Source organism: Falco cherrug, chromosome 4, assembly GCF_023634085.1.
Source record: "Falco cherrug isolate bFalChe1 chromosome 4, bFalChe1.pri, whole genome shotgun sequence".
In the NCBI taxonomy this organism is placed as follows: Eukaryota; Metazoa; Chordata; class Aves; order Falconiformes; family Falconidae; genus Falco; species Falco cherrug.
Genome location: NC_073700.1, coordinates 42866673 through 42878294, shown reverse-complemented (window position 1 = coordinate 42878294; position 11622 = coordinate 42866673). Strand labels below are relative to the sequence as shown.

Below are 11622 nucleotides of genomic sequence, written 5' to 3'. Positions count from 1 at the left end.
AAAGCTGAAGAGCAGCGGAGTGTGGGAGGAGGTGTGGTAGTGTGTGCTGGTGGAAGGTCGTGGTGGTGTGGTGTGGGAAAGGAGGAAAAAACTGCTCAACAGCAAGGTGGGTCTGACACCAGGGCCGTGCCGGATGAATGGAAGACAGAAATGGGCACAAGGCTTTGAAATGGGGCATGTAGAATGGGGGATGGAGCGGCAGGGATGCCCAGTGGAGCCGAGGTCTACAGAGCGTTTTTGTGAGATTTGGCTGCGGTCTGGAGCTTTTAGGTCTGCTTTTAGTGTGGAAGCTGCTGCTCCACATTCCTCCCCCTGAGCCCCACGGCCGGGATTTCTGGTTGACAGCCTCCGCGCCAAGGGAAAGAGCACTGCGGGATCCCCCGGGCTGCAGCCTTCGGCTGGGGCCGCTACCGTGCGAGGAGTGCTCAGCCCCGCCGCCCTGCTGCCCCACACCCGGTGCTGTCACTGTTCCCCCAGCTCTGACACCCCCTCCCCCGGCTGCCTGGGTCTGACTCATGCATGGTGCCTGTGGAAGCAGAACGGGGAGGGCGGGGGGGCGGTGGTTCAAAGAGGCCGCCACTGGTCTCGGTTTGACGAGGCGCCCGTGAGCTTCGCCCCTGCGGGGGCGGCGGTGCCGGGGCGGTGGAGCGGAGCGGGGGGCGGCGGTGCCGGGAGCGGAGCAGCGCGGAACGGAGCGCGGAGCGGAGCGCAGCCCGCAGCGGTGCGCAGGCGGCCCCCGCGCGGCGGCGCCGGGTGGATCCCGCTGCACCTCCGGGGGCCGGCGCCGCCAGTCCCCGCCGCTTCCAAGCAGCTGAGAGGAGCGCGGGGGCTGCGAGGCTGCCGGCCGGGGGAACTGCTGCAGCAATATTGCAATTGCACTTTAAATAGCACACACACACACACACACAAAAAAAAAAAAAAAAAAAAAAAAGAGAGGGGGGAGGAAAAGGAAAAAAAAAGATGAAGACGCTTAAACGCCTCCTGCCAAAAGTAAAGAGCAAATCTCAGTTGCAATGGCTCTGCTAAAACTTGATCATGCGGGATTTCAAGCGATAGGGAGCTGCTGGGCTTGCATTTACTGCGGTGGGAACAAGTTGCAGGATGAAATCCAGGCGTTAAAGGACCTATTTTCCACTTCGTTGTTTGCAAAGGAATCTACTGAGATGACTTTGAGGATCTTTAAGCTGGAACTATGTGGAGGGAGCATGCAGTAAGTATTGCCCGTCGCCTTCCTGGCGAGCACTGCTGCGCGCCCGGGTACCGGGGCTGGGTGCGGGGTGCGGGGCTGCGGCTCCGGCGGCTCCGTGCTTGGCGCTGGGCGCCCGCCGGCCCCGGGAGCGGGCAGGGGATGCCGCTGCCTGCCTGGGCCGCCGGCGTCCTACGGCTAACGGGGGCCCCCTGAAGTAGTGTCTTCATGCATACTGCTCGGAAACGGTGAATGGAAAATTAAAGCGATGCGAGCTCTTCGTGGAGGGAGCTGCTAGAGTGCGTCTCCCTGGCTTGCTTATGGTAAATTGAGAATGGATCCGTTCTGTTCCAAGATCAAGAAGAGCTTTATCCCGCAGCCATTTAGCAGTTTTACAGATTATGCGTGTTTTGAACCTGTCAAGCGAACTCCTGCCCTTGGCCATGTGAATTAGTTCGCTCCTGGCTGCTCTTCCCAGGCTGGGTGTCTCTTCCCTTAGAGCCCAGCCCGTGCATTTCTCCAGGAAGCAAACGGGCAGTTGGGAGCCCGGGATTTTCCTGACCTGGATAGGATGAGGGACGTTTCCCGGACGGCTGCGGGCTCAGGGATGCTGTTAAGAAAGAGCTTAAATTTATTTCTAAGTGAATGCAGGGGGCGGGGACGACGACGACGACGACTTTTGGGTCTAGGCACTTTATTTCGGTTCACACACCACAGGAGATGGAAACATAATTTTTTTCCCCTGACAAACCTGCAACCTGACTAACGGCTTCTCACCGTCTCCTCTTCTCTCCCCCGTTGTCCCCCCCCCGCTCCCCCTGCCCCCCCCCCCCTTGCCCCGTGTCCAGCCCCCCCCTGCCTGTCTCCCTGCCAGCGTAGCTGCCCTCCCGGGACGCGATGTCGCTCGCAGGCTGCGGCGGGGACCACGAGTGCGGCCAGCGGCGCGGAGGCCGCCCCTGAGCCCGGGCACCGAGGGGCGCGACATGCCCGCGGCCGCGGCATGCCCAGCACCAGCACCGGCACCGGCACCGGCAGCACCGGCACCCGCCGCCGCTCCGTCTCCTGAGGCGCTGGGTACGTGAGATGGCGCCTGCGGCCGCTAGGGGGCACCATCGCGCCGCCCGCCGCGGCTCGGGATGCCGGGGGCGCTCCCGGTGCGGCGCCGCGGGTTACGGGAGCCGCGCCGTGCTGGCTGCGGCCCGCGTTCTGCGCGTTGTGCGTAACTGTAATAACCGTTATTTCGCGGGCTCTGAGGGACGCTGAAGTGGCTTCGTCTCTGCGGGCATTTAGGTTTGTTTATTCCTACCGCTTTGCGGGCTACCTCTGATGCTGCAGCGGTGGGAGCCTGGCCCGCAGTGCCATGACCTCGGAAGCTCGGGGGCACTGATTTGTAGTTAAACGGTCTCTCGAGTGCTCATCTCCTTGTCTGCCCCGAATGGAGGTGGTGATACAGCAATCCCTTGTCTTGGTGTCTGTTTCAGCAGCAGATGATTCCAATTGATGATGGAGATAGGGCTGGTAGGGTGAGAGGGGAGATCTGAAAAATGCCACCCCTGGCTGGACAGCCCAGCTAGTGTTCTCTGCATGCTGCTTTGCAGCAAGCTTGGCTTATGTGGCACAGGGACTCCCTTCTTGCAGCTAGCAGAGAGCCAGTTATGGGGGTGGAAATCCCCCGGGGCACACAAACAGGGAGATCTTGCGGAGTCAGACCTGCTCTCCCTCCTTCACATAGTTCAGATCACTCTATGGCTCATGTCTCTCCCTGTCCTACTCTGTCTATATTCAGCCCCCTACAGAGATTCAGTGAAGACATGAAGTAAACCAATGCAGCGATGCTCATTTATGGAACACCCTCCCCTTCAACGCCAGTGACAACTTTCCGTCCGAGATCAGCAGTTCTGAGATGCTCAAGTGAATGCTGCGTAAAAGGAGGGAGAAGAATTAAGATAGAATATTGTGCTTCTGAATCTGTTCCAGAAATGCAGTAGACTCTGCTTGAGCAGCAGCTGTCTAGGAGAGATCTTCAGAAATAAACCAGCATGGTTCTGGGATGATGTGAGATGTATGGAGTGTATAGATCGGGCTTTCCAGCAGACTTCTGGCTCATTTCTCTCATTTTGAGCTAAAGCATCTCTTCTGATTAGGTTGTGACTAAATTTTAAATAGACATGCAGGACAAAGGAAAATAGTTTTTTGTGCTTTGCCTGTTTTAGGACAGCAAGGTTAAAGAGGAGGCTGATAATGTCTTTTTTTTATTTATGCTAGTCATTTTAAATTTGTTGGCCACCCAGGAATTATTTTAATGGTTTTTCCTCTGAACTTGTGCTGCATTTTTTGTCTTGCTTGCGGAAGACCAGTTGTAATATTGTCATTGGCAAGCCGACTTTTTTAGGGGATATGACAGGCTGGAATTGAAACTAAGGTGAAGAAAGCATTATAGAAAGCTGCTAAAGTTTGCATTGTGTCCAGAAGCATTCTGTTTAAAAACGTCATTGGAGATATATGGTGTATTTTTTTTCTCTTTGTTGTTTTTTTTTTCAACCAATGTGATCACTTTTGCAGGGGATAAAGCTGGCAAAGATGAGGAAAATTGGCTGCGCTCTCCTGGTACTCCAAGCTCTTCTGGCGCCTTTGGATCTTGTTTGTGGAGCAGAGAAAAGTTATCCCATCCTGAACATTGCAGTGATTCTGGGAAGGACCAAGGATATCACAGAGAGAGATATCAGAGCTCTCTGGACCAGGGAAATGTCAGCAGACCTGACTGTTGATGTCAATGTAGTGACCCTTTTGGTGAACCAGACTGACCCCAAAAGCATCATAACACACGTTTGTGACTTGATGTCAGGCACCAAGATCCATGGAGTGGTTTTTGGAGATGATACTGATCAGGAGGCAGTAGCTCAGATATTGGATTTTATTTCATCTCAGACTTCCATTCCAATTCTTGGAATTCATGGTGGGGCCTCCATGATAATGGCAGATAAGGTAGGAAAATTTATTAAAAGCTTTTACTAGTCTAGTGTATTTCACTGTATTGGTATCTGGTTTGAATAATCACTACAAGCAGTTCAAAAAGGATGCTTCTAATTGTCTCTCTGTACTTTAGAAAAAAAAAATACATGGAGCAGTGCCCTTGTTGATCACTTATCAAATATTCTAAAATATTTCAGGGTTCATGCCTGAAGCTCAACTTTCTGTCCATTGTAAAAGCAGTCCTAAGGAAATTTTACTCTCCAGCACACTGAATGCTGGTCAGTTTAGAAATTTTACTATCAAATGACATATGGCTGTTAAAACAATCTCAAAATAGTAGGCCCATAAAATGATTTTAGGAATAAGATGTAAAATTATAAGCAGAAGTTCTGCAGTGCTTATAAGCAATAGCAAGCAATAGACATGAATATATTTGAGGACAATAGTAGTAATAGGACAATCATATTAAGCTGGACTTTTGTGATCTACTACAGTCTATAAATTAAGTAGTCTGGCAAACTTGAACCAGCTCTTGTATTCACTGTATGTATTAAATTAGATTTTTGTTAACTAGTTCCTTCCAATTTCCTGCTATAGTTAATGAGAATCCACAATCGGGTTGTCTGAACTCTGGAGATAATGACAAATCTTTTTGTTGGAAAACATCTCTGTGTAATCTGTTGTGAGACTGTGGAATGACAGAAGTGAGTCATGTACCCAGCTCATGTGTCTTAACATTATAACGTTTTTTTAAAAAAAACTTGCTAGCACTGCAGCGTTGATCTCATAAAGGGATCACTGCTGTTTCTGAACTAGGTGCTTAGCACCACACAGGTCTCTGCTCTCTGGCATGGGCTGCTCCTTGGCCTCAAAGTCCAAGGGAAGCTCCCACCGTGCTATGAAAGAGGATAGCTGAAGAGGGAGTGTATGAAGTCACTTACTGATTTTCCAGCACACAAGGCTTTTAAATGTTAATTGTATCTTTTTTTTTTCCTGATATTTGTGCCCTTTAGGATTTCTTAGTCATTAAATAATGTTATTCCTTTTAAGTGGCTTTTGAATAGTACTTGGATAGTGAAGAATCCATTTTTAGAATCCATCTAAAAATGAAATGGTCCGGATAGGTTGTTGTTTCGTAACTTGAGGGGAAACAGAAGCAGAGAAGATGCAGTGTTTAGTTACAATGTCAGAATTGGCTTTGAACTTTTGGAACTTTTTACCTCTAGGAAAGACTTTTTCCAATGGGCTAAGTGCTCTGTGTCTCAGTATTTTAAATGGTCTTCCTTTAAAATGTGTGTCATACAAGGGGAGGACAGTGAGTGCTGACTTATAGCAGAGATTCTATAACAATGGCTTTGACATCTTGATTTATACGGAAAGATCATTACAGTCAATGCTACTATCTTAAATGTAATTGCAGTGACCAAGTTAGAGGCAGTTATTTCATGTGCTTTTAAATTACTGTAAAGATTTACCCATCTTCATAAAGTTGGCTTTATATATATTTAGGAATTTTATTTGATACGTATTTCACTCAAGTTGCTATGCCAGTATAAGAATATCTGAAGATCCCAGCCAGTGCTGAGTGACGAAACACTGGCAGAAACCCTTACCGAACTGACTTCATGCTCGGTAGCAGATACAGGATGTTGCTGACACAGATCTATAGATCTATTTTTTACTTCTATGTAGGAGCCTCTAGAAAGTTAGACTGTATTTTTCTTGTCTCAGTAAGTTAATACTATTTTTATTATATGGTAATATTGTCATTGTTAGATCACCATCTTTGATTTCAGGGATTATCAGTTTGCTAATAAAACATTTTGATGTTGAAATTTGGCTTCTAAGATTTCCACTTGGGAAATCAAAATTGTTCTTTTTTCTGTTAAGACAATCTAACAGAGCTGTCTCCAGTAGCTTGAATTGGCTGAAGGAATTGTTTGTGCCTATAACTAAAATTGCCTTGATTTTTAACTTGGCTTTTGCAATGTGCAATGTCTTGCAACTGGGTTTGGAACATTGCAGTAATGAGACTTCAATGTGTCACTCAATTAACCATTCATTTAGGAATGAATTCCTGGGAGTTGAAGGTAAAATTCACAGTGCTGTCATAAAGGCAGAGGAGATGAAGTCTGAGGGAGCAGGAGTGCAAATGTAAAATCTGTCTTCCAAGTCAGTGTCAGATTTTAGCTGAAACACATGGGTGTTGGCTACATTGTGAAGTTGTTCAGTGTTTGAAGTCTTCTGTTTTGTCTCATACATTGAGATGGCTGGATGTGCAAAGAAGGTGCTTGGTCCCACTCCCACTTCTGGATGTAGCAGTTTCATTTATGTCCTTATCATGTGGCTCTAAGAGATATTTTCCTGCTTTGGGGCATTATGCTGGCACTGTGTTTTAGACGACTTGTACTTCAAAATGTGTGTGTGTGTAGTACCTGTTTGTTTGTAGTCTACCAAGCACGGCTGACACAAAGGTGGCACAACAGTTTGGTGAAGGTGCCAGGTGGTTGTTTTATGGTGCTTAACTGTCCTGAACATGAACTTAACTGAAAGCACAGAAATTGAAGTCATCTATAATGCTCTGTACTGCTGAAGACTTTACTGGAATGACTCGGAGTAGATAAGTTTGCCATATTTTTTATGGCTAATAAACACTATGGTGATGTGAACCACACAAAAGAGCCACCTCTTTAAAAAACAAATTGGTTTAGGTTTCTAAATATGAGATATGCCCACATTTGGAGCATGCAGTGAATAATGCAGGACATACAGCTTTTGAAGTGCTGAGTCCCCATGCAAACATCTGCTGTGAACGGTATGTAGTTTAGACTGCCTCCTCCGTTGGCCCAGCTGGCTGCACTCTACTTCAGTTTGGTTAAAGCTTGCCTGCACCAGCTGAGGAGACATGTTGCCTGATATAGACTATGAATATTGACAGACACGTGAAGCCAACAAAACTGGAATCTTTTCTGAACCTGGCTGATCTGCCTTCACCTGACATCTGCTGTCAAAACCCTACCAATAAACCAAAGTGACACTTCAGGATGGATCGTACCTACCTTCCCTGATCCCGACTCCTCTGTAGAGATACCCTTTGGACAGTGCCACGTGCTCTGTCTCCAGCTGAGTTTATCACCTGCTGTTGGCAGGAATTCTTCTGCCAATAAATGCTCCGTGGCTTTGATCACCAATTCTGCTTTAAAAACATATTCAGATGTGGGATAGTCTACTGAAACAAGATGAGAATTGTCTGGGGCATCTGTGCCAACCTGCTGTGTATCAGCATCCCTTGGAGGATGCTGAAAACAGACTGGCTGTTTATTCATCTTGTATCTGTTGACATTTGAGTGATCTCAAACCAAACATTACTTGGGAACTGTTTCCTGACTTGAGCATTTGGTTTAAAACTTACCTGTGTTTGTTTCACCACATGCTATCATTATAATGATAATATTTGGGATACTTTTCTAAAATGGAACATCATGGTTAGTTCTGTGACAACAATAAAACAACAAATTTCCTTCAGAAATGGGGAAAAAGCCCCTATGTATTATGAATATATACAGGAATACTTTGCATCTTTGAATGATATGGCTTTTGCATATTGAAAAACTAAGGCTTTTTTATCTTCTCATTAGAAATATTTCTGAAAGACATAACTTGAAGCATTTTATTGTTGTGGAAGTATGGACTGTTATAATACATAGCCAAATAGCATTCAAGGTGAGGGTAGTTTTCCAGAAGGGCTATTGAGAAGTGATCCTTCTTGAAACAGCTTTGGAAATTTTATGCAAAATCAATCTTTGCTTTTCCAAAAGGCAAGTACTTATATAGTTAAATTACAATTCTTCATTATGCTTTCTGATGATAATTTTGCCAATAAACACTTTTAATTGTTTAGTATAAAATCCTTTTGGCATATACCATCACTTTTGGATTTCTTTTTTTACACCCGTCCTCCTCCAAAATTGTAAATATAGAATTACAGAGCAATTGAAGTTAGAAGGGATCACTGGAAGTTGTCTAACCCAACCCCAGCTCAATGATAAGGTAACCTTAAAGTTAGATCAGATTGTCCAGTCAAGTTTTGAGTATCCTCATGGATGCAGATACCACAGCTTCTCTGGACAGTCTGTTCCAGTACTTAAACTTTCTCACCGTGCAAATACTTTTGTTATACCTCATTATAATTTCCCTCTGTACCGTGACCACAGGCTCTTGATCTTTTGCTTGAGTCCGACTTTTCTCTTGAGTCCAACTCTGTCTCTGTGTAGTTGTAGGTTGCGATTATACCAGCCCCTTCTCCGGGGCAAGGAGTTCCCTCGGCCTTTTCTTGCACCTCCTGCGCTCCAGTCCTTTGGACTCGCTCAGGTCCTGTATAGGCAAACCCAAATCTGGACAGAGGACTGCAGGCGAGGACTCATAGGTACCAAAGAGAGGAACAATCCCTCCCCTCAAGCCTCTAACTGTGCTCTTGCTTGTGCAGCCTGGCTAGGCTTTATCCCTGGAAGGGTGCACTGCTGACACATGTACAACTCACCTGCCAGCCCCCTCTGTATCCTACAGTGCTGCTGGGATATTTGTTAAGACATCCGACTACAAGTAGTGAGTGAAATTGTACTTTTAAATATTGTCCAATCTTTTGGTGCATATTTTTCAGGTATTTTACTGAAACACTTGCTGATGTTTGCATTACCTGTCATTTTCAGCTCACTATAGACATAGCTGGAATTGCTCTGTTTTTCCTCATTCCTGAGATATAAAAACCATACCACACTTGTGCAAACCAGAGCTCAGCCTGGCCTTGTAATTATGATGAGAGCACACCCAGACTCGCAGCTCTGGTACTGAGAATTTACTCCCTTACCCGTATACAACTTTGTACGCTGCTCTTAAGGTTCCTTGACACATCTTACAACTTCTTGGCCCTGTGTCCTCATACACAGTGATCATATGAAAACAAGTTAAAAAGCCCCAAAAGTTCAAAACCCACACTTCCCATTTGCCGTACGCTTTAAAAATCATTATGATGAATGGGGGAAGGGTGTTGGGTTTGTTTTTTATTGTAGAGTCCTGTCTAGAAATCATACTTTGTAGAGTGTGCTCATCAATTTGCACGTTTTCCATATGCATTATGCAGATTTCTGTCCAGCTCATCTAGCTGGCCTGTAAAAGCAGTCCTGTATTTTTATAGAAAATCTAAATGTAGATTTTGTAACTTTTCCGTCCTGCCCTTACTGATAACTGATATTAACAAGTGTATGATACTATACTCCTGAGCATGATATTAACGTCGGCTTTGGCTGGTACTGCAACAGACTAGAAGATTCAACTAATTTAATAAATGCTTTAGTGCAAAAGTACCTGTATTCATGTAACTGGTGTTTTAGGTCTAGATACAGTAGGTTGTGTGATTCCATTGCACACAATACTTCCAGCTTCTGGCTCTTTTAAGAAGCAGTTGAATTTGACTTTCTGTCCTAGCTGTACCAACGTTGCTATGGGAAGCAAAACTTTCAGATAGTCTCATTTTTATTTTGAACTGCAACAAAAATGTAGGACTGACCTCCTTTTGCAAATCTGTTTACTTCACTCTATCCATAAAAGTCAATCTATATGTATCTTTTTAAAAAGAAAGTTGCCTTTACACATCCACAAGATTTTTAGAACCAGGCTCGTAATCTGTGGTTGTACCTTCCACGCACACATGCCATAATCACTATTATTAGATGGTTAAAAACATGTTTGAAATTTTCTTACTGAGGTGACTGAAGCGAGTGGATACAGTATCTTGTGCTTTTTTCCAACAGGAGCCAGTGCTCTGGGAGCACGAGGTGGTCATGATGCAGCACGGCAGTTCACTTTACTATTCTTGTGCTGTTATTGCTATGAGAAAGTAAAGCTTTAGCAGTGAGAGCTGCAGTGTTTGCTGCTTTCAGCTGTGTCTCAGAACTCGGAGGAGCATTATGTTAATAACATGAGCTTGCTTGCTTCTTTTCTAAAGGATTTTCCTGGGTATTTCTGAGGTGATTATATTATTCCTCATTCTCTTGCCTGCACAAAAAATTTCCCTTTAAATTTAGCAAAGGAAACCAGAGAGGATTTTTCTAGAATACTGTGAGAGTAGACTTGAACTGTCATTCTTGTGGAGTTGAAGGGATGGGTATTTGGTTTAATTTTCCAAAGTAGAAGGAAGATAGTTTTGAAGAGATTGGGAATTTCTGTAACTAGTAAGCAGATTGTAGGAAACTGAAATCTTCCAGAGTTTACTTTATTTTTGACATAGCTCAGGTGTGGGTAAGTTTGTATTTTTTTTAATTGCCTGAGTTGACACAGTTGCAGCTGAGCCCAGGGTGCAGGGTGGGATCCCATAAAATGCTGTTATTTAGGAGAGGAATGTTTGGCTTCACTTGGATGTAGTCATTTGCAGTAAGATCAATATGTTTTAATCTCAACGGTACTGTTTCATTTTTCTTCACACTGTCTCTTCTTACAGTCTTGACAATAGAAATCTATAAGTGTCTTTGTTTTGAGTAACAACATTTAAAAACTGCTAGTAAGTCACTGTTGTAGATCATCCACATAATCTTTCCAAACTATTGCCTGCCTATAGGTAATTATAGCAGACTCCTGAGCTGTAAAAGTAGGACACCAGACCTTCAGCATAATTTTCTGCTTGCAGACATTCCTGGTGGCACCTTTGGAATTTTTTTCCCCAAGGACATTCTCAAATATAAAATCCAAAATTATTCTCTTTAAGATACAAAATAATAATAGACTATTATAAAGCACGTAATACATTTCTGGTGATCAGAATATACCTGGAGAACATACCTGAAAATATTCATCCTAATAAAATTATGCAGTGAAGAGAACGCAGAGGACCTTGATATCATGTCAAACACATTTTTCATGTTTCATCTATTAATTATTTTTGAGAGAATGCTTAGATTATTTGAATAGACAGTTTAATAGTGTGTTTAATTTGTCACTTACTTGAGCTAACAATTTAATGTGACAAATTTCTTTATAATTTTTTTGGACTTACTTGGAAGATATCTGGGGTAGATCTGCATTCATCAGTGATGGTACAAAGAGCTTTGTATAGATGAACAGAGAAACTTTGAAGTCCAGAACTATTTCTATTTGTTAGAAATCTGTGGTCATCTGGGCTAGCTTTGCATGTACTTTTTCCTTCCCCTCTTCCCTCTTCCCCCTTCCTCTTCTTCCTCTGCCTCATCTCTTTCCTGGAGGTATTAAGCTGTGTGGATTTTACTGAGGGACCCCAGCCTGGATTGTCCCTACACCATCTGTCACCATACTGTTTGTTTAAATCCTTGAGATGTTTTCTTTTATACTTTACTGAAATAAATAAATAAAACTGTAGTAGCATCATTGACTATTTATATTAGATTTAGACTTAATGTCCTTAGGACAAAAAACCTGTGCTTGTATTTGAGGTG

The 11622-nt window shown here is 44.3% G+C and overlaps 1 protein-coding gene across 2 annotated transcripts in view; it reads left to right on the top strand.

The window, feature by feature from the left end:
• The first annotated feature begins 661 nt into the window (after positions 1-661).
• GRIN2A (glutamate ionotropic receptor NMDA type subunit 2A) overlaps positions 662-11622 on the top strand; it is a 192089-nt gene continuing 181128 nt past the window's right edge. For both annotated transcript variants that reach the window (XM_055709924.1, XM_055709923.1), the window contains exons 1-3: positions 662-1210; positions 2035-2260; positions 3749-4171. In XM_055709924.1, the coding sequence (XP_055565899.1) occupies positions 3767-4171 (405 nt within the window). In that variant the 5' untranslated portion in view covers positions 662-1210; positions 2035-2260; positions 3749-3766. The remainder of the gene's footprint in view (positions 1211-2034; positions 2261-3748; positions 4172-11622) is intronic.